The sequence below is a fragment of the Drosophila tropicalis genome, unplaced genomic scaffold, assembly GCF_018151085.1.
Source record: "Drosophila tropicalis isolate 14030-0801.00 unplaced genomic scaffold, ASM1815108v1 contig_593, whole genome shotgun sequence".
Classification (NCBI taxonomy): Eukaryota; Metazoa; Arthropoda; class Insecta; order Diptera; family Drosophilidae; genus Drosophila; species Drosophila tropicalis.
This window is the reverse complement of record NW_027173070.1, coordinates 3,424,171-3,448,189: the sequence shown is the minus strand read 5'-3', so window position 1 is coordinate 3,448,189 and position 24,019 is coordinate 3,424,171. Positions and strand designations below refer to the sequence as shown.

The window sequence follows — 24,019 nt, the reverse complement described above, 5'->3', positions numbered from 1 at the left end:
CACCCATGGATTTTTAATGTAACGCCATAAACAGTTCGATCTCTGTCAAAAGTGGTTAAATTGAAAAAAGTCTCCAACTGGCAGCAATTAAACTTGAGCCATAAATCATGGATCAAAACAAGTGGCAAAGTAATCGAACATCTCTCATTTAAGGAAGATTATGTGAAATGTATTGCATAGTTTTGGGCTTCATCCGTAATAAGGACGGGTAGATATGCATTCTGTTAAGTCGTAAATCTAGCGCATCATTTTGATGTGCGAATTCAACTATTGGTGGAACAAAATTGATAATTTTGGAGGGAACTTTTCTCATTAACTTTTCTCAATAAATTCCGCTAAACTCGCTAATTAGTTATGCATATTACCGCCTTTAACAACAATTACCTTACAAAATATATAATTATGGACAATTTTAGATACTGTTATATTGCTCACTGTAAAGGATATAATATCACAATTCCAAATAAGAGCGGCAAGAATTCGAAAATGTTCATATATTTTTACATTCTTTGACAGTACATATACATACAAAGCAGTGTATTTGCGATTACAGAAACATTTTCGATTAAAAATTACTTATTTTTGAAAGTCAATCAAGCCGGCTTAAACCCAAGATTTGATACAAATTTCAGAAAGGTCATAACCTACACAAATAAAACAAAGGTAACTGTAAAGGTATTTCCTTAAAAATGTAAAATTTCAAATTATTCTTCCTACACCAAATGTCAACAAATTAAATGTACAGACATACACAAATATATTGATTACAGTTATTAATATATTTAGTTGAAAACTCCTTTCATCTTAAAGACAAAGCTATTAGCGATGTACATAGTTATTTATCGATAATATAGTTAATGGGTCGAAAAGCTATTGAGGTAAAAACAAAAAACTCTATGTGAAAAAGGCATCCGCTGTCTGAGAGCTCTGCATGCGACGACCCCAACAGTTTGAATGTGTTGCCGGTCCAAGGTGTCGCTGACAAGACAAGGCAAGTTTGCCCTGCAGCAACACACACATTTCCACACAAAGAGACACATACACATACACTCATAAACGTAGAAAGATGCTTCGTATTCGTTTCATTCGTCGTGTTGTCGGTTGCTTACGTCACAAACTTGCGTAGGCGTCGTCATCATCGTGCGGCGCACCCACTGCCTTCGTCCTGGTCCCAGGTCTTGTCCATCGACTGCGTGTATGTGTGAGAGCAAGCGAGAGAACTACATTCAAGAGAGCAACATCAGCAGCAGTGGGTGAGAGAGGTGGCAAGAGAGCCAAACGTTGTCGTCGCCAGCTAGGCGGTTATTTCCCCAACTGAACTGAACTCAAGTGAAATGTGTGTGTGTTTTTTTTTGTTCGTTTTCGTCTATGGAGCTGTTTGCTCAATGAAACTCGTAACTGTATTTTCGATTACTCTTGCTGCTGCTGCTGTTGTCGTTGTTGTTGTTGTTGTTGTGGCTGACGTCGCCATCGTGTCTAGTAGTGCGCCTGCGTCGGCGCCTGGTCGAATCATCTGTGTTTATGAACATGAGTGAGTGAGTGTGTGTGTGTGTGTGTGTGTGTGTGTGTGTGGCGAGTGAGCTGGGTGGCCCAGCAAGTGCATTTTGGCTTGTGGTAGGACAGTTTAGTGACTAGAGGAATGTTGGCTCAACTGCTCAGCTGTTTTTTGAATTTTTATTCAGATGGGGCTTGGAGACTGTGGAGAATATGGTTTTTGTGCAACAAATATGTAAGAGTAAAGCCGGTTTCTCTCCACAAGCTGGTTGAAATTGATCTTGTACTAATACTGAAATGGAATTTCCTAATGAGTTTTGTACAATTTCATTGAAAAACTCTACACACCAAAAAGAAAACTTAACCTCACCTAAACATCACTTCTTATATTCAAATTTCCTGATATTGCTTCCAAATAAATGCAAAAGCCACAGACATTGTGACGACTAGCAAATCAAGTCCTTTAGTTGTCCTTTCGTCCTCACCATTCGGGCAGCCGCAGACAAGTTGCAAGCGGCATCGACATCAACACCATCGATGACGATGACTTTGTGTAAGTCTCGTCTTCCCATGCCATCCCCACTTGGTCAACATTCTCGTACTTACTACTTAGTATATGCAAATAGTTTGATTCTCCTCCATTCATGTTCGATTCGTGCCTTGTTGTTTTTGCTTTTTTCCTTTTTTATTGCCGAGAAAAAAATACTCACATTACATGTGTGGGCGTCATCGTTATTTCGAAATTCGAAAAGGGCGAAATGTTCGAAAAAGGGAGGTCGTCTTGCTTCTGCTTGAGTTTTCGCAATTGAGATGCTTGCAGACTTTCAATGGGTCACTTTCGAGTGAGTGAAAATGATTTCTTTACTAAGTTTTATAAGTTAATTCCTTTAGATATTGTTACCAGACTTCATCATTTGGTCAACATTCTCTCATTTCATTTCATTTTCTACTTATGAATTTACTAATTAAAATTTTTATTCGATTCTTCTTTACTTATATACCTCAATTTCATACATTTTAAACGTATCCTTTTTCATGTATTACTTTCCCATATTTCTTTTAAAGAATAAGATTGATGAGTTAAGAATCATTTAGCCACAATCAAGGACTTGTCTATGATTCATAAGAAAAAACCATAGTTGTATTTTATTTCGCAACTTTTGGGGTTTTGTATTCATTTAGCTTGTCTATAATTCACGAGACTGAAACCGCAATTGTATTTCCTACAAATGGCCTCACAATGTCCTTGAAAACTCGAAATATTCACACAAAGACCAAAAATTTACACAATATTTGGTTTTTTAACCCAATTGAAAAATTGAATGCATTGAAATAAATTACATCAATTAGCTGAACAAAACCGCAAATTAACACACATGTTACACACACATGAGTAAGGACAACGGGGGAGTTACCCAGCTGCATCATGTAATAATAATAGGTAAATCCTATTAGCAAGTGCGAAATATTTCGAAATTTTATCGCTGTCAATTTGCCCCTTTCTGCCACATAGAGCACAGCAGGAGACTTCAATCATATGGACGATGCCGGCAAAACATGCGCTTTAGTTCCGCTCTCACATGGAGTTCTCTCTTTCTCTCTCCCGCTCTGTTTCACATTCGCTCTTGTAGTGGAAAGGGAAGTTTTGGAGGGGGAGGAGGGAAAAACTCTACACATGACGCAGAGGAAAGTCGGAATCGGAATTGGAATTTGGAATATGTTGTTGGGGCTCTTGGATGAAAACAAGTGGTTGAGCATGCGGCCTGCTCAGTATTGAGCGAACAAACGTATATGTTGTTTCGTGCTCGGGTTGTCCAGGAAGCGCAGAAAGAGCAGCAGCAGCAGCGGCAGAAGCAGCAGTAGCCAGGAGACAGAAGCCAGGATACAGCAGCCAGTCAGCCAGCCAGTCAGCCAGCCAGTCAGGCAGGCAGCTAACGACCAGGACGAAGTAAAGTGAAATTCGAGGCATTGAGCGAAGCCGAAACGAATGCACAACGAAACGAAACGCTACGAAACGACTGTTTCGGTTGTGTGTGTGCGTCTTGAAATACGAAACGCCTGGAGGAGAGGCAGTCACAGAGGGAGTCACAGAAGCGTCAGCAGCAGCAGCAGCAACAGCGACGTCGTCGTCGTCGTCGTCGTCAGGCTTCCCAAGCAAAAGGCAGACAAACAGGCAAAACCTGCTGAGACCACACGACGAGTCCTTGCTCGTCGGTTCAAACGTGCGGAACACTAGAAGTCGCAGAAACACACACAGCAAAAAACATACAAAAAACAAAAGAAAAAACCCAGCAATCAACCAAACCAAAAAAAAAAATATATAATCAAGGGAAAACAACAAAATTAAATATTATTCACAATATTTTCAAAATATTCAAAAAAAAAAAGAAGGTTCCAATAAAATAATTATACAAAAAATATTCTCTCGACGACAAAATTTTATATATTTCCTTTTCCAACAAAGAAAAATAATACAAAAATATTTTTAAAATATTTCCAAATTAAAAACCCAAAACCGAAACCAGTCAGAAAACCAAGTGAAAGTGTAAAAATTCTGCAAGAAGAAAGTGCCGCAAAACAGAGTGCTAAAAGTAATACAACAAAATTTATAAATAAATATAACACAAAACAAAAAACAAGTGCTTAAAAGTTCCTTAACAACAAATAACATACACAAACACACACACACAAAAAGTTGAAATAAAAATATTGTTAAATATATACACATATATTCACACTCACTCACTCACACACAGAGGAAAACCGACAAAAAAGTTATTAAACAAAAGTGCCGTGATTTGAATATTTTTATCTTTTATTAGAGCCTAAAAAGAAAAAGTCAAGCAAAGCTAAGGCGAAGAACAGGCAGACAGAGAAGAGAAAAGAAGAGTGTTGATGTGTGTGTGTAAATGAATGTGTAAGCAAAGCAAGGAAGGATAGAAGTGCCGACGGTGAAAAGAAAGAGAGATATAAATATAAAACCAGCAACTAGTGTTAGACACGCTCGTTTCAGTCGCTGGCTCTTCTCTCCCCCAACCCGTTTACGTTTTGCCCTAAGTTCAGTTTGAAACAAAGGCCAACAACCAGGTTCAATCAACTTCAACTCCAACTCCGCCTGAAAGTAGACAATTGATTATTGATTTTGTCTTACCAACCAAACAAACAACCAACCAGCAAGCAAAGCAAAACACAAATAAAAAAACACCTAAGCCAAACGATACTCTCAATTAAACAAAACTTCAGTGCTGTACAATGTTGACAGTTCCAAAAAAGGTGTTGGACAATGAAGTGTCAAACTGAAAACGGTGAAGAATTGAATTGAGAACGAGAAATCAAATCGAAACCAAAACTAAATTGCCCCTTCCTTGCAAAAGAATAATTGAACCTTGCCCCAAACCTGAACTCTCTCTACCCTGTCATAGTATTTAGTGGTGTTGTTGCTGGCGGGTTTTTTGGTGGTTATCCCCTCCAAAGTTTCCTTCTGCCCCACTCTGTACGCCATCAAAGTCAAAATAAGCCGCTTAATTGATAAACTGCGTCAGATCAACAAAAAAAAATGTTCTTCTCGCTGGCCCAGACCCTAGTCTGTGTGCTGCTCATTCAAGGCGGCCTCTATGCTTTGCACTTGAGCGGCAATGGCGAGAAGGCTTCTGGCCTCTCCTCCTCCTCCTCTTCTTCCTCTGCCTCAGCCATCTCTTCCTCCACCGGTTCCAATATGATTGGCGGTGGTATAGGTGGAGTTGGATCGGCAGGAGCTATCGCCGCGTCGAGCAATTGGCAGCCCCAGCAACATCCTGGTGGAGCTCCTCCAGGCGGCGGTAGTCAGCATCCTCATCCGCATCCCCATCATCGTTCGGCTGCAGCGGCTGCCTTTGATGCCACCACTGGACGTTTGAATAAGGAGCTAGCCGATATGGCCCAATTGGAGCGAGAGCGTCTAATGCTCTTAGGCCTAGCCAAGCAGACGGCAGAACAGACCGGTCCGGCTGGACCCCCAACAGCGGGTCATCATGGTCGACCCATAATAGCAGGACGCATACAAATGCAACCCACTGAGGATCTAGAGGCCGGAGATGATTACCCCTCACTGTTGCAACAGGCGGCCAGGAATTTCATGTTTGGCAGCATTCAAAAGCAACCGCCTGCGCCCCCACTTGTCGGTCCCAATTCTAATCTAGATGAGGATTATGAGCAATTAAGGGAGTATGGTCGACGTCCGGTTAAGTATGATTATGGCCGAGTTGTTCAGCCCATGGATAGAGAGCGCTTGGAACCGGATACCGAAACGGAATATGAGCCACTCCATTCATTTGGTGATTTTGATGACTTTTCGGAATTGGAACCCCTGGAGCCAGTACATTTGGGTGAGGATGAGCTTCTGCGTGAGTTAGATGCCTATCAGTATCATGGCCTAGAGGACGAGGGTCTCCCCGAAAATCCTTATCGCTCGTTGGAACAGCAATTAGAGCTGAATGCCCCAGATGCATTGCAGCAACTATTCGAACCTCAATCGCAACCAGAGACGCAACGTGATGCACCGGCTCCACCCAAACTGAGAACCCATTCCCCCAATTCCAACTACAACATACGCATGCAACAGAAGTGGGCCAGAAAGAGGGCACAAGGACAACAGCAGCCCCAGCTGCCCTTGCAGCGTAACATTTTTTGGCCAACATTTCAAGCAGCAGCAGCAACAACGTGGAAAACTTGCATTAGCCAACTCAGAGGCAACAGCCAGCAAACACCTGAAGGCTTCGACACGTTCGGGTAGCATCAGCAACAGTCAGGATAATGAAAAGTCCACAAATGATGGTCCTTCACAAAAGTCACATGAATCAGCAGCAGCAGCTGGAGCAGTAGTGGGAGCAGCAGCAACTAGCACATTAGAGCAAGAGAAAAAGGAGCATAAGGAGCAGCAGCAGCAACAACAACAAAAGGATCACAAAGAGCCAAATCATAAGCGTTCGGGTGGTTCTGGCACAGCTGGCTATGCTGCACCACCTGTTTCCCACAGCATAGCTAGCCAATTGATGCTGCGCACGGCCCGCGGTCAAAGGCAATACGATGTGCCACAAATCGGTAAGTCAAGACAAAGTAAATCTAATTGAAGAATATCTGAAAATGTAAATAACTATTAAACTAATGAAACTATGTAAAAGGTTTCTAAATTTTAATTGAAAATGGAATATTTAACTAAATGTCTTAATTAAATCAAAATGTTTTATCCTAAGCAAAGCAAAGCAATAGTTACTTCATTTAACATTTATCAATACTGTTTTCTGAATTTACCCCACTTTGTAAATTGTTACCCAACACTTATAATTGTATAAACGTTTCTAATTGAAAGTTTTCTTTTCAATACTTAATGGTCACGCTTTCAAGCACAATTGGCCAACAAATGCCATAAAACATTGATTAAAACTAATTCCTGATGACAGAAATCAACTAATACAGTATTTATTTTGAATGCATTTTCAACCTTAAGCCTCTGTACGTTTAACACGACGGCTGTGAACCTTGTCGCATGTTTGTTTAGCTATTTATTTGGGTTACCACAGACTAATCGAATATGTTATTCGATTCAGTTATTAATTTGTATGACTTACTTGACTATTCGATGACTATTTCTATACGAAGAAGCACACAAAGGACACGCACTAATCGTATCATTGGCGCCCACCAATTATTCTAGCCAAATGTAGGTCTAGGACTCTCTAGCGTGCATAATTCATATCCATAGAACAAGCACAACAACAACAACAAGCCATCCATCGAATGAACGAACGGAAGAACGACAGGAACAAAAAGTTTACTGCGTTGTTGAGGAGGACATTTCGGGTTGTCGTGGTGGGCAGAGAGGTGGGCAATTTAATCCTTTTAGTCGCATCTCATCAATCATCAATCAGCCAACGTTTAATTGATTGTCACTAAATCATTTGTCAACAAAACACAAAAACCGGTGAACAAGTAAAAAAGTTCTATTTTGTGTGAAACTATTTTTAGAATGGATTCGTATAGTTTTTTTTTTTTACGCCGCGTCGGTAACTTTGTTTTTTTTCCCTTTTTTTGTGTTCTGCATTTAGCAAATTAGTTGAATCGAGTCGAGTTGAGTCGAGAGAGTCCTGGCAAGTTTCTGTTTTTTTTTTTTTTTTTTTTCCCCCGTTAATCACTTTACGCCGTTGCTAAATTACTTTACAACTAGTTTTGATGGTCGTCGTTGCTTTTGTCGTTGCCGTTGTTGTTGTTGTTGTTGTTGGTGGGCCGCCCATGAATACGAAATGTTTTCCTTCGACCAGAACCAGATCCAGAAGTTGGCGAAAGTAATCAATTTTAATTTTTAATTATCACTTTCAAGTTTAATGGCATAATTTTTATGGCCATGAGCTTAAAAATTTGCCAGGCTCTATTCTCTACCCATCTCCATTCTCTATACCCATTGTGAGTTCGACTCCAAGTGAAGTCTAATTAAAACTGGTAACAATTTGTGTGTGTGTGTGTGTGTGTGTGTGTGTATTTTATTTTTCGTTCATTTTCACACCAGTAATGCGATGTATTTTTAATGAATTGCTCTTTCCAAGTTTTTGGCTCACAAAAATATTTCAGCTTAATTTTTGGCTAATTATAAATTGTTGAAACCACTTAAAATTGTGTAGCAAAGCGTAGGATTTTCATATACAAACTCAATGGAATTTTTCCGTTAGCAGTCATTTTAAAGCAAAGAGATGGAACCCCAAATTACTTGGAACATTAATCAATTAGTTAAATATTTACATATATACATATATAGTGATCCACTTGTTAAAAATGAAAACTTTCCAATGCCTTTTTTGCATTTTTGAAACCTTGAGAGATAAAACATAGAAAAATTTTACTACTTTAAATGATAACAATATATTTTTTACCGTTAAACAATAAAATTATAATGAAGTTACTAATGAAATATAAACTTTACAAGGTTCAGTTATTTAGGTTTTGTATTTTTTATTATCTTCGACGAGATATTAACATATTTTAAGGTTTTTCTCTCTTACAAAGCATTAAAAAGAAAAATTTCCATATTAGATCGAAAGAAATTGGAACTGCAACTAAAATTCGTTGTTTAGAATTGGAACATCAATTAATATTTAGGCACATTCTTTTAAATTTAATGACTCTGATCTATAATTTCTAATATTAAACTACAAGTTTATAATTTTCTCTCATTTCTATACATTGACAATTAATTGATAAGAATTATGAATCCGTATGTATCTTATCTTAGACTAGAGAGTAATATCCATTAGTGGAATCAAAAAGTATTGCAAGTTCATTTAAGACTTCATTGGAGTATAAAATTGCTTCTCCATTTTGTTTGTTACAAACTAGCAATACTATTGGAAAGTAAATTTAATGTTTAAAACTCATAAATTAATCTAGTTCTTCATCGAAAACATCCAGCTAACATTTCTTCATGGTTTTTGTAAAACTTTGCAATTAAAACTAATGGAACTCACAAATTATTTTCCTTTTTAACTTTAAGGTAAACTGAAAATCAAAAATACATTTTCTTTCAACTAAAAGTTAAATTAGTTTACTCAATTGAAGTTACAATGCATTATAAATTGCTTTACATTTGCATTATGCCAACATTTTTGCACTAAACCGTATTTAATTTGTCATTCAATGCTTTCATAATTTGTGCATAATAAATTTTAGCATTTTGTTTTCTTGGCTCAAAATGTTGTTTGATAAATGCTAATCAGGAATTCCATTTGACTTTTAAACTTTATTTAAATGGCTTTTCATTATGCCCGAAAAATGAAAGAGAAAGAGAAAGACACCAGACATAGAGACAGCAACGTGCTGGCTCATATTCTCTTACTAGAGAGAAGGAGAAATCAACAGTTTTTCCTCGACTTTTCTTTGCTGCTATTGTTCTTGTTGTTGTTGGCTCGTTACGCAAATTCAATAAGACAAATCAATGAATTTTCATTTGATGCGCAATGTTTATGCAATTTTCTTTACTGTTATTGCCAGTTCTGAATGTGAGAGGAAAAATTTGTATTTGCTTCTTCATTCTTGCTTTTTGTTTAGCAACCAATTTCAATGGTTTTTTTCTCCTCCTTATTGTTTCTGTTTCTTAGTGTGTGTGTGTGTGTGTGATATGTGTTCTATTGACAACGAAATAACGTCATCATCATACACATCAATTGTCTGTCTGTCTGTCAGGATGCGTACGTCAAAGAAGCACACTTTTGCCGCCAATGTATGTACAAGTAGTTGGGAAAATTACAATTGTTCTTTCAAGTGTTTACATTGAAAATGATCAGGGACACACGCACACATTACACGAATGGAAGAAAGATAGAGAGCGATGAAAGGATACTCACATATGTATGTATGTCCTGGGAAACACAGTAGCAATTCATTTGCTTAGCTCCTACTGTGAGCTGACCAAAAAGGAATTTCCATTTCCTTACTCAATTGTTTGCCAAAAAACAAAAAAAAAACCCACTCGATTCTCTTTTTGGTTTTTGTGCTCCTGTCTATTTTTTTTTCTGTGGTTTTTTATTTGTGTTTTTCCTGGAAAATTCTTAAACATAAAGTAACATTTACAGTGGCGGCATATTTATGTCATTAAACGTAGTTCACACAATTTACGATCCTGCTCGTTTTTCTCACTAATTTGGTAACAGCGCCCTAGGGAGACACACGCACAAGACACACACACACATTTAGATAGAGAAAACAGGACATTGCCGCCCACATTCTCACATCTCTTTCATTCCTTTTTTTGTTATTTTTTTGTTGATTTAATTTGTAATTTGAGTAAAACAGAAAAGACCTCAAGTGGCCACTCAAGTGATCCTTTTCTTTAGCAGTTGCGCCTTTCAAATAAGTTGGAAAGGATATTGGAGATGTCTATCCACACCACAGGACATCATGTTGTGTGCGTGCGTCTGAGCGTGTGTGTGTGTGTGTGTGGCATGGAAAATTTCTCAGGACTTTCAATGACACAGCGACAGGCTGTCTGTTAGGTCCTTGTCTGGATATGCTTGTCTATGCTCCATAATCGTTCATTGATATGCAAATTATTGACTAAAAAGATCAGACAAATTATCCATCTAGTACAAGAAATCAATTCAATATACCCTGGCAAAGGCTTTTAATGTGATTTATCATTCTAGACAGATTTTCCAAGGATTTTCATTTTGAATTTTCTTCATAATTTAAAGCAGTTGAATCTAAACGAATTTAAGACAAATTGTTTTGTAGCTTCTGGATTTTTTTTTATTAACCCTTTGATTTGGTTTTCGAACGAAAAAAACCCTTTCTAGTCAACTCGGCAGACTAAGAAGAGTAAAAAATTAGAGTTGCTAAATTGTTAATATAGAATCATTATCGTTTTTAAAGACGTTCATTTTCAGTGAGTGCTTTTAAAATTTAGTTTATGAAACTTTGTGTCTTGTCATGTGACCGGCAAATGTTGTCATAGGTTTATTTTAATACCTACTGTAGAATAAGTACTTATAAATATATTTCTTTCCAGGAAATTTCCATGATATAAATAGACTAAATATAGCTATCTTTATTTATATTCATTAAAATGTTGTTTATATAAAGTTTTCTAAGCGGAAAGGGAAAAGGAAAAGCACAACAACCTTGCTTTTGAGGGCCGATGGAAGAATGGGATTCATGTAAATCGAAAAAAAAGTACTTATACTTTATTACAGTATATTCTGTAATTATATAGAACTACATATCACATAGAGCTATATGCATTTGACATGTTATCCGTAAAATGGAAATTAGCATTTATTTTACAGCTAATTAGTCGTGTTCATTTATAGATAAAGGATATACATATATGGAGTAACAATTTTTAGCTAATCAGTGACTATAAATATAAGCACAACCATACAAGGGAAAGACAGGAGAAAGAAAAGAAACAAGTGAGAGTGGCTCACCAACAGAGAGAGAGAGAGAAAGAGAGAGCTTTGACTAGCCTTAGTCAAATCAATAAACAATGACATCATCATCCACATCAACAGCATCCTGGTTGGCAGTTTAGACAGTTAGTCAGTGAGAGAATTTAAAGTAGTTTCTCCTCCTTCTACTACTAATTCCCTCTCTCTTTCTCTCTCTATTGCCTTTCTCTATTTCTCTGGCTTGCATATATAATTATGGCACGACAACAAAAGCTGAGACAAAATATTTACATTAGCGTAAGGGCAAGAGCAAAAGCAGGCTTTTGGGGGCAGCCATTGAGCAGGCCAATTGTATATGTATGTATTTGTGTGTGAGTGTGTGTGTGTGCTTGTGCGTGTTGGTGCCTCATTCAGCCAGTTTGACGACAGCAGCCCAAAAGCCAACTATAGTATTTTTATTCTCGTTATTCTTGTTGTTGTTGTGGTTGGTGCTGCTGCTGCTGCTGCTAGTTGACTTTCGTCTTGCGTCACAAAAAGGCAAAGTCAAAGTCTGGGCAAAACTAGAATGATATATATTATACAGTATATGTATGTATTTTCGCAGGATTTTTATAGACCAAAAAGGATTGTCTAGTACATAAATATGATTCACAGAGTAAAAGCAGAAGAAATTGAGTGCCCCAAAAAAAAAATATATATATACATATATACATATATATAAAAGAAGAAAAATCTATAATAAGACTCTAGAGAGATTTTTACCAGTCAGCATCAGCACCAGCTCTTAGTCATCCTTAGTTGGAGCACGTGTGTGTGTTTGTGTATGTGTGAGTGTGTGGTTTTTAGTCAATGAAGCGTCAAGGACTTTTGCTTATGATATATTTGTTGAAAAATAAATGAAGGGAAGGCAGGAAGGCAAGAGAATGAACCAGCCTAGTTAGATGATGCAATGCAAGCAGAAAAAGTAAAGTAAAGTAAAGGAAAAAAACGAAAATGAAACAGGAGCAAATACACACACACGCTCAGTACACACACACACACACACACACACACACAGACAGAGGCAAGTAGTTGTCGTTGTCGTGCCTAATGAGTTGTGAGCTGATGCGCTAAATTTTATGAATGAATTGCGAAATACGTGAGAAACAGAAAGAGAAAGATAGCAAACGAGGGAGAGAGAGACAGAGAAGGAATGACACAGACAGTGTGGGTACGGCAGAGAGAGGAGGTGAGTGGGTAATATCCATTTCTTATGCTTTATCTTTTGTCATTGTTTTAAGCACTAAGTGAGCGTAAAATTAGCTTGTAAAGAAAATTTTTGCATATATAGACAAATAATGGTTTATTTATTATCATGATAATTTGGCTCGGAAAATCCACACAGAAACTTGTTTGTAATATGATAAATTATGTTAACTATCTAAAAAATATCTCCGGCCTATGTAAACGCTACAAATTTTTGTAGTGAATTAAATTAATTGCTACTTATCATGAGTGATGCATTTCAATTTAATTAAATACAATTTATTTGCATACACCCACGCTTCATTGTGCGTGTGTGTGTGTGTGTGTGTGTGTAAGCGTGTATATTTATTTATTTGAGTGATTTAATTGAAGCGTAGAATATGAACAATATTTCCATCACGTACCAAAAAGGACACGCGTGTGTGCAGGCAGGCAAAACAACAAGAAGACAAACTGACTGACAAATAGATAGCGAAAAAAACACAGAAAGAAAACACATACTGCGTGGGCTGTATGGCATTTATGTATTAATTTATGACGTAGACAGAGAGACAAGTAACAGAGGCAAAAGTGAAACAATTTGAATGATCGGTTATTGAAATATACATATATGCTCCATAATCCCCCCTCCATAATTTATTTGGCACATCAATTAGTGAGATGATTTTTCATTTGAGCTATGAAAAGAAGTTCAATTCGTTGTAGTGGAAATGTTGTAACAATAAGGAAAGACTGTCTTAGCCTAAGCTAGATCCAGTTACAAGCTACTGCAAACTGGTGCAATGAGTCAATGAAAAGGCCTTTTGAAACTCATTAAATAGAAATAAATATTTGGATGATAAGAAGTGTCATGGGATACAGTCTTCTTAATGTCTAGACTAATGTCATTAAGACTATGTTTCAAAGGATTATTTGAAAGAACACTTTCTTGACTGAAAGCTTCCCTAACAATATTAGATATTAATAAGTAAATTACTGTTTATGACCGTACCTATTATTGAGTGACATTAACGGAATCCTTCTGAAAGGAGAAGGTCATGTTTTCACCATTGTTTCAACTCTAATGAAAAATATGTTCAAATAGTGATTTTCATTTAAAATTTGATTAAGAAATACTCTCAAAAATACTGTATCAAGACGAAATACAATAAAAAGGACCTACGCAGTTAGACTTTTATTATCCTTGAACCTGCCAAAAGAAAAAGTACAAGTATCTATACACAAATTTATAGGTTAGCCCTCAAATAGAATCCCCCAAAAAAAAGGAAACGCACACTGTCTTTCACACACACGCACAGACAGACATACATATAAAAAAAAAGAAAGAGAACTGTATCGAGGATAAAAATCTAGGCGCTGACAGGCGCGCTCAAGTGCGCCGTACAAATGACATATGTTATTTCTGTTTTTTTTTTTTTTTTTTTTTTGGTATTTCTAACTATGTGCGTCATGTGCCCCATGAAAATCAAACGCAATATAAAATCAAACACACATATACATATATATGAATATATAGTAGTTGGAGGCACCACCAATGCCAGTCCGACAGAGTAAAAACTGAATGGAAGGAAATGTAAGGCGCGAGAAACTGTTAGTTTTGAGTGCAGAGCCATGCTAATGCAAATTATGTGGCTTATTTAAGTTGACAGCATAAAAGAGCCAGAAGAATATGTAGCAGAGAAGATGAGGAAGGAAGGAAGAAAAGGAGGAGGAGCAGAGAAAACTAAAGCCTACTTCAGCTTGTCGCATCAGAAAAGTATATTATAAAAAAAAAGCATGTTAAGTAGAAGCTACAACATTCAAATACCCTGCAAGAAAAGGCAATATAGAAAGTTTCTTATTATGTGGACGAATTTATAGGACATAATTATCAGAAGAATGAGAAAAGAATCAGTTTAAGAAATAGAAATCTAATGTGTAAAAACATGGACCACGGACATGGAGTTATTTGCAATATGTAGAAAGACTATATTAAGTTGCCCTTCTTATACTTGTGCCTGAATTACCCATTTAACCTCTGAGGCTCTTATAGGGTATGGAAAAAATTGAAATTAAAATATGAAAAGCAAAGTGCTTCTGCTTTGTATATATATATATATATATATAGAGAGCGAGTGCGAGTGCCAGTGCCAGAGAGTTGCACACAAGTGGACGTTGTGTTGCAAGAGCTGGACAGGATTGGGGTTGCCTACTTAAAGGCTTCCTGCCTCGCACTTATAACCTCAACCATCTCCACCACCACCCACACCACCCATTTCACCCCTTCTATCACGCAGCAGCCATGCATAATGAGGCTAGCACGCGCATAGCTGCATGCATAATTTATCAGTATACCGGCAACATCAGCAGCAGCAGCAGCACCACCACCAAAAGCAACATCAACTGTGGCAGTTGTGCTTTTCTTACCCGCTCGACTGACCTTTCCACCTAACAGCCCGTTTCTTAACTCTATCCTCAACTCCCTATCTCGCTTTCCCCCTCAACTCCTCTCTCATTCTCTCACCGCCCTCGACTAATATAATATTTTTTCTGTATAATCATGTTTCTAATAAGCAAATGGTTTATTTTACTGATATAAAATATTTATTTTGCATTTTTAAAACAAAAATGTATAATTCCGGCCCCTAAAAACCCAAAAACAAATGGCAAAAAAATACAGCAAAATAAATATAGAACCTTAGTAAAAAGACAATTTGTTGCCTGTCTTTTTTTTATGGCAAACAAATTGTTAAGCACACACACACACATACAAAGAATTTATACCCATCAATCATCGGCTTTGCCAGCTATCATTTTTCGGTTTGTATCGTTGTCGTTGGTTATTGATTGGTCAGTTTGCCTATATTTTTGTTTTTCTTTTCTGTTGGCTAGAAAAATTCGCATAGACATAGAAATGCAGACAGAGAAAAAACAATGAAATAGGTGAATAATGTCTTGTGAAAATGATCTGAAATGTCTTTTTCTTGTTAATCTGTTGCAAAAAAGCCCAATCCTCTGTTAGGTCCTAGACACTAGCAAACAATATCCTTCAACATCCGAGTAACCTTTTAGTTTAAAAAACAATTTACAAACTTTCTTACCAAATTGTCATTTTCATTCATTTTCATTTCATTTCGTCATTTTCTATTGCCTACTTATTTGGGCTGCATAAGTTGCTAAAAAATTCTTCTCATAACCTGATCAACTTTTTATTGCCTACTTATTGGGGCCGTCAATTCCTTTATAATTTGGTTTGAAAAGTATTAAATATTTGTTATATGGCTTACAATTTAAACTAAAATTTCTGCTGCAATGACTTATTTCTTCAACATTTTGTTGTTTTTCTTTAATTTACAAGTTTAAAATAAGATTATTACTTCAAGTTAAGTCAAAGTTCAAGATAGTTTTCAATATAACAAAGGTAAATTTGAGAAATGGAGAGAAAGGGATATATTTATACAGTCTATATGAAGAAGAATTCTGCCAATGGCAACAGCAGCAGTCCTTGTTGCCACACTGGACACAGCAGCAGAAGCAATGGCTGGTCTGCACCAGAGCAGCAGAGACCGCAACCCTTGGGCAAATACAGTGATGCCACACCTAAGGTGCAAAAAACGCACACGGCAACAGCAACCAAACGAACGAACTTTACCTAACAATAAGCTAGATAGACCAACAGATAGAGATAGGGAGAAAAGCCAATAGGTAGATGGTGAAAGTTAGAGAGGGAGAGTGGAAAAAAGGATGAGGAAAAGGAGAGAGCAGCAGCAGCTTTATTCCAGAGGTGCCTAAATCAACACATTCAATGGAGGGAAACCGCAGAGTAAAAGCTAGGATGAAGGGTGCCTTGTGGTTTGGTTAGTCAAGCAGCTGCAATTGATATAATTACCTGTGTGACTCAGTGTGTGTGTGTGTGCATTCACATATCCATATATGTATGCCAAATCAAATAGCGGTAAAGTGAGCAAATTAAATTGACCTTTGATCAAGTAGTAGCGCTGATTGTTAGGTAAAAGTTTTGTTCCTTTTTACATTGTTTATATTATATTTCGATAACGTTAATGAACCAACCAATCAGTCAGTCAGTCGTTCGGTGGGTCGGTCAGCCCGTCAATGCGTTTGTCTCCCTACTAAATCCCATACAAAAGTTGAAGCCAAAACCACATTTTCATTGCCGGCTGCTGGCTAAATAAATGTCAAGGTATGTCAAAGTGTGTGTATTCGTTTTGCCTCTGCGCGTGTGTTTCTCTTTAGCTTTGTCTGTATGTGTGTATGTTGCTGGGGATATAGCTTAGGTTTTAGTTGAAATTGACAGCTGGTTTGCAATTAAATAAGATTTATGTCGCTACAGGACTAACGCATTTTTTATCTCTCTGTATGTGTGTGTGTGTGTTATATGTGTTTGTGATTAGTTTTTGCATTAGTATGCCAGGTGAATAGATAGGTGACTGTACCAAAATGACCTTAGACTGTCAATAAAGTCAGCCACTGTTAATGCCCCTGATATATGTGATGTACATTAATGTCACAAGTTACTGAAATGTCATTTCTCCATTCCTTAATAAAAAAGTTTTATAAAGAAATATTGCAAGAAATTAAAGGATTACTTTTAGGCAAAACAATTTCTAATCTCAAATCTCAGAAAAACGCGTAGAGAGAAATCATGTACAATTAAAATTAAAAACCTTAAATTATTCTCACAGACTTCTCCAAGCCAAATCAATGTCTATGTTTATATCAATTTCAAGCTTAAAATCGATTTTGCTTAAATTTTAAATTGAAAACTTTAACATAATTCCAATGCCAGTCAGAAACTTAGAAACTGTCTATGTCCCAGACATCAACTAATGGGCTTGACAGACAGATAGCCAGCCAGCCAACCGGCCTATGCTCTATATTGCCCTCACCCATCATTTGTGTATAACCATTCCAGAGAACTGTCTCACATTGAGGGCAGGCCAGCTAAGCAAATAGTTCCCTGGCCCAGGCAGAGGCTCGGGCATATCCCACCATTTTACCTATCTACTCCAACAGGTATATATATGCGTATACATACATACATATATACATACCTAGCTATGTATATAGCTATCTGTGTTTATATTTTTAGCGCCAGAAATGCCTAGAGCTATGCACCATTATCTATACGACTTACGCAAACAGACTGCAAAAAAATGGGAAAAATATAAAAAGGAAAAGGAAGGACAGACAGACAGATAGACTGAAAGACAGAAAGAGAGAGAACCAGCTAGCTAGTGTCTAAAAGAGATAGAGAGAGACTAGTAAAATGTATACCTAAGCAGCGGATGGCTTTGCCTGTCTTGTCTTGTTTTGCCGTGTCTTGTTCTGTCTTGTCGCTTGGACTCTTTGTCTCAGTCTCTCGGTCTTTAACCTGGCCAGTGAAAGTTGCAATACACTGCAACAAAAATAAAGACCTATCGAGTTATTCATCACACTTATTATATGTATGTACATATATTTCTTGTCATAGTGATGGTAGATGGAAATTTTTCAAGTGTATGTGGTCATGTGGTAATGGGGTCACAGCAATAAAGTTACGGCTGGACGACTCTCTCTCTCTCTCTGTGTCTTTCTTTCTATTTCTTCTCAGTTTGGCGGCTTATATAATTCAATTTGCGCGACATTTGCTAAATAATTGATGAATAGACAATGAGCGGAGAGAGAGAGAGAGAGAGGGAGAAATGGTGTGATGGAAATATAAGAAATGAGAAATAAGAAGCATGTCAAAGAGATATCGAGAAACGACATGAGATATTGACAGAAATATGACGAGAAACATCCTTAGATCTTGCACGATATAGAGCAGCAATATAAGTCAAACAAAGTCCTTTCTTGGGTTTATACTTATGGACTCCCAATTAGTTAATTACTTAAGAACTCTGTTGAGATGAAAGAGTAATGTTAGTGGAATAGTTACACACCTAGAGATCATGTCATTTAGTTTATAGGATATCAAGCGATTCGTACACTCAGTTTCAACCTTTTGCTTGGCTTTTAATATACCTTTTTGGCTCTTTGACTGAAATGTATAACAAGAGAGCTACATACAATTAACTAAATGCTCTTTCACACTTCCATAATATGTGGTATATTTATTTTAGTCAGAATTATGTAAAAGCATAATCTAGACTAGCTGTCTAATAGGTATTTCATTGGATCGGTCAAACTAGGGCATCCAAAAACATCTCTGAAAGAGTATACAAACTTTGATCTGTCTAAAAACTTCCGTTTTGTTTTTTTTTTTTTGTTTTTCTTGTATTGTTTTCTAATCAAAAACTAAACAAGACCCACAAACACTTCAGCCACTGCGTAAGCCATAAACAAACAGACACACATACACCCACACACACACACACACACAAACAGACAGAGACAAAAAGGAGCAGAGAGAGAGGGGTAGGGCGACAAAATGTGGGTAAAGTGGCATGCAGAAAGAAGGTGCCTCATGGAGCATGGCAAAAATGGGTGAATGGCAGTGACAACAATGTAGAAGGCAGCAGCAGCAGACGCCAGTTTCAGCAGCAGTTACAACAACAACAACCAACACCATTTGTGTTGTGGTCCAAGTCCGAGTCCTGGTCCCCAGTTTCGAGTCCTGGCCAGAAGGCCTGTCCAACGCGCCGTCCACTCTCTCTCTCCTCTCTGTGAGTCTGTTCCTGTGTCTGTGAATGAAACAAAGCGTTGCCTTGTTTGATATTAGAATAGACCAACAGCAGTAACCACTTTCGCCCAGGGTTGGCATTAAAATGTTCGGATTTATATATATATATATATGTTAAATCAAGTTGTTTTTGTGTTCTGATTGTGGGTTAAAAAGTCAAGGTAAGCTTGCCACTTTATTGCGGCTTTGACTAGAATAAAAACTAAAAACTTATTTGCAATAAGAGCTTGCAAAGAATCTGGTGTTATTGTGGCTAAAAAACGTTTAAATGAAAACGCAAAATATTCGTATATAAATTATTTATCCTAGTCAAAAACTTTATCAAAGTAATTTGGATTAACTTCCTTACTTTAAAAGGAAGCAGCCAGGATAAGAAAAGCTGTTGAAAATTGAAAATTTGAAAATTAATTTGAGAATTTGAATTCCGAGAAATTTTGTCAAGTAATGTTTGAAATTGTCCCATTACGATTCGCCTTGTGGTATAGTGAATTGTGTCTAGTCCTAGTAAGTTAGTCGTTTGCTTGGTTGGTTGATAGGCTGCTGTTTTATCTATTCTAGGTTTTTTTTGTGTTTTCGTTTTTCCTTTTTTTTGTTGTTTATTTTTTTTTTTGTTTTTTGGGCTTTCTCAATTTGCTACGCTTGACATTTTTGTAAAATATGCCAAGCCAGAGGAAATTGTCTAAGGTCAGAGTTCAAATTGAGTTTTGCCAGCAAATTAAACGTTAGAGGGGTCTCAGAGACAAGGGCGCAGAAAGAGACAGGGGCAGGAGCAGGAGCTGGGACATAGGCAGCAAAAGGGTTGCCTCAATGAAAAGCACACACACACACACCCTCCTAACCATAGAAATGTAAAAGAAAATGGAAACGAAAAACTTTGGGGGAAGCAGCTTAATTTTCCGCCTGCATTTAACGGACACTTTGGGGTTGTCAGCTTCCCGTGCACTTTGCTTTGCTTCCTGCGTCTAAGCGGGGTTCGCCCCTTTTGGCGTTTTGGGGCACACTTTTCTGAATGGTTTGCTCAGTCTCCCCTCATCCTCTTAGTGAATGCACTGTCTGGCTGCACTTGGAGGTTTTTGTTCTTGTTTCGGAGGGGGTGTGGTGACAAAAAAACCCTCTGTATGTATGAGCTTATTCCTCTCCCCTCTTGTTGTTGTTCCTCTTCTGCCTGGGCTATTAATATTGCCAAAGGTGCGCACTCTCCGGTACTTAAGTGGCTGCCGTCGTCTGCGAACTGTCAACGGGAAGCAACGGCGACGACTTCATTGCCCTTTCCCCCATCTTCACTCTTGCTCCTGCTGTACACCTCTTCCCACTGCTTTAACTGCATTGTGTCATTTGACAGTCTGTTGTATATGTCCCCTTCTCTTTCACTACATCTCTCTCTTTCACTCTCCCCTCATTGAGAGTCTGTCTGGCGGGGGTCCTCAGCAGCTTTGTTTCAAGTCCTTTAAGGACGTTGCGCGGAAATTAAGTAACTAACTATGTATATGCCTCTTTTAAGTAGCCCGAGTAGGGGCACGAAATGAATATCGGGAGGGATGGCAGTGAGGAGAGATGTTTGCTGGGAGCCTAATCAAAACTTTTCATTATGAGCTTACAGCTTTCATATTTCGCCATAAAACTCAACGTGTCATATACAAAAAAAGAAGAAAAACACCAAAGAAAGTAACAGAGTAAGACATTAGGTAAGCTTCTTGGCATAAAAATGCAAAAGTTTTATTGTCATAGCTGCTGATGCCACACACACATACACAACAAAGCATAAACTTGCCTTAAAATACAAAAAAAAAAAAAAAACAACAAAAACAAAGTTTAAGACCCTCAGCTATCTCTCTACATAGCCAGAGAGCTGCTTTACCTGGCCATGCCTTTGCTTTTGCCTCTCTGACTGGCTATTTTTAGCCAGGTGGAAGGCATTTCTATATATTGCGCAGAAAAAGTATATGACAGAGAGAGGGCCTGGTAAGAGGGGGGCAGGGTTGGGGAAAACTTTCCATTACTTACTTACCAAAGTCCAAGTTTAAGTCCAGACTCTCCCCTCGCTCTGTCTCTCTCGACCATGTCTTCCTTTCAACCAAAAGTAAATTACAGTGCAACTTTTCTCTTTTTTGTTTTTTTTTTTTTTTTGGGGCGCAAAGCATTTTTAATGAAACTTTTTTGCTCCTTTTTTTGTTTTTGCTTTTTCTTGCTTCTTGCCTAAATGATGATGGAGCTAACAACAAAAAAAAGAGTGTAAAAGAGAGAGGGATAGACCTGCTGTTAATGAAAAGTCCAAGCAGCAAAAATATATTAATAATACGAGTTATACTTAGAAGGCAGCCAAAACGTGTTGGCTAAAGATAAGCTACAAACTAAGACCAAAATATTACCAGAAATCGTGGCACTGGATAAAGCTAGAGATCTACATAAATGGTTCACTTAAGTGAATATAAATTCCAAGTCGAAACTTGGTGGGTATCCTTCAAGAGAGTATGTAATAAAAATAAACACTAGGTTACTCAAAAAGAGTTCTCGTTCCATAGCCTTTCGGGTATTTCCATCATTTCTTTACAAAATTGGCTAATATTGATCTCATCGGCCAAGCAGAAAGAAATGACTACTCCGAAATCTATCTTTAAATGTTAGTATACATCTTAAGCAAAAGTGGGATTGTTTCACCTGCTTTATCCTTCCACTCGTCAAAAGTAACTAATACGTATTTAATAAGACATTGATCCTTTTATATGAACAGTCAATATATTTATGAATGGAAATCATTTTTAGAGTTTCCATCAATTGCAATGGTAAATCAAAACTCAAAGAGAATTTATTTATAAAATATTTTCAGAGTGTGGAAATCGTGGAGGGTGGGAATGCCCTCTTCTTTCAGAGCGATTTGTAATATGATTATTTGCCATAATTTGTTGTTTTGCTCGTTGTACTGTCAAAAAGTTATAAATAATTTGCTATCTACATACACATACACAGATATACAATACGTGTGATATGTTCAAAACATGTTGACAGTGCAGCAGAAAAGACGAGTCCTGCGGTCGCCAGGATACCTACTACATATTCGAGGTTCCTGTCCCGGTCCTGTCTTGTCCCAGTTTTGCGAACGAGAAGAGAGAACGCAAAGAAAAACCATTTGAAAAGTAAACAAACAAACACATCACACGATGTGCCAGGGAATGGCAGGAATCGAGAAGGATTCTAGGAGTAGGACGGGAGGGTGCAGGGGCTAGAGTATCCTGCCAGAGCCAGAGAAGTTATGTTGATTTGCACATGTTTATGTCCAGTTAGACGCACCTGCAACTTGGTCACGGGGCAACTTGACTTGTTTTGCTCAGTGTGCGTTTTTGGCAAGCCAAGCAAAAACAACAAAAAGCAAAAGGCAACCAGCGAAAAAAAAAAAGAAAACTGAAGAAAAAACTAATGCAACATGAAAATTTTATGGGCAACGTTGCCAGGAAAACAATTGCGAAAAGTAGTTTTCCAAGACTCAAAAAATATATGCATATATGTGGTATGCATGCATGTCCATGTCCAGTGGAGGACAGTGTCCTGACACGTAGCCATGCTGAATGTTTACCACGGGAAATTAGACTAAAAGTATGCTTCCACCTTTGATGTGCGCAAGGAGTGAGTAAGTCAGAGAAGGCTTACCTGGGAGGGGAGACACTGATGGTGAGATATGGCCAACATGTTAAAAAACATGTCAATACGACTGAATTGTGTGAGAATTATCCATTTCCACCGACTCTTTGTGACATGAATAAGTTAAGTTAAGTTACAATATGAGAAATATAAATGAATTAAAATTCAAGTTAAAGTATGAAGGATTACAAGTCATTGGTCTACAATTGGGTACACATTTCCTGAGATACTTTTGTTTGCCTTAAGTTATGACATTCACACTGACATTTTAATATGTAAAGCGCCAAAAGTAAAAATTCTTTAATAGAAGGCGCCAGAGAGAAGGCAATTTAAATTATTGAGCGGCATTGATTAGTGAGACGTGGCGGCGGTAAACCTCAACTGACGCAAATGACCACAAAGACTGCTGGGCGAAGGCTCAAGTCAACGACGACCAAGACGACGACCGCGACGGCGACGATGGCGCTGCGGCTTTAGAATAATCATCATTAAATCCAACGACAGACTTAAAATTATAACCATTAAAGTTATAAATAAAAACGGGGGAGCAGAAATAATATATACCCAGCCCTCCTCTAACCAACCACTACAAAGAGTGGGCGTGGCTCGAATGGCTGCCTGCTGCCTGACATTGCCTTTCGGCCCAAGTGCTCTGTAATTACTTTGATTTTGAAAATAGCTTGAAGAAAATTGCAGGCGCAAATTCAATTAGACGTCAAAAATAAAACAAAAATCGAAAGGAAAGGCAACAAAAAATAGAAAGAAGCGAAGCCGATGAGTTTTTTTTTTGTTTTTTGAAAAATAGCAAACTTTAAGGTCGATTGATTATAATTGACTATCATCTGACACCTTTACATTCAAGTTGAGGCCTTTTCACTGACGTCAGCAAACGGAATCCTCATTTCCCCAGCCCACAGTTGTCCTTGACTTTGACTTTAAGCAAAACCTTACCCAACCGCCCAACTAACCTTCCCACTCGTCCACTTGCCCTTTTTCTGCCCTAGTACCTCTGTCTATCTATCTATCTTTCTCTCTCTCTTTTTCTCTGTGCCTCTGTTCTAAATTCGAATTGGGA

The 24,019-nt window shown here is 37.7% G+C and overlaps 1 protein-coding gene across 1 annotated transcript in view; it reads left to right on the top strand.

Moving 5' to 3' along the window:
* Positions 1-3,288: 3,288 nt before the first annotated feature.
* Positions 3,289-24,019, top strand: part of jeb (jelly belly) — a 37,773-nt gene continuing 17,042 nt past the window's right edge. The window contains 2 exon segments of the mRNA XM_068289388.1: positions 3,289-6,157; positions 6,159-6,573. Of these exon segments, the coding sequence (XP_068145489.1) occupies positions 5,051-6,157; positions 6,159-6,573 (1,522 nt within the window). The 5' untranslated portion in view covers positions 3,289-5,050.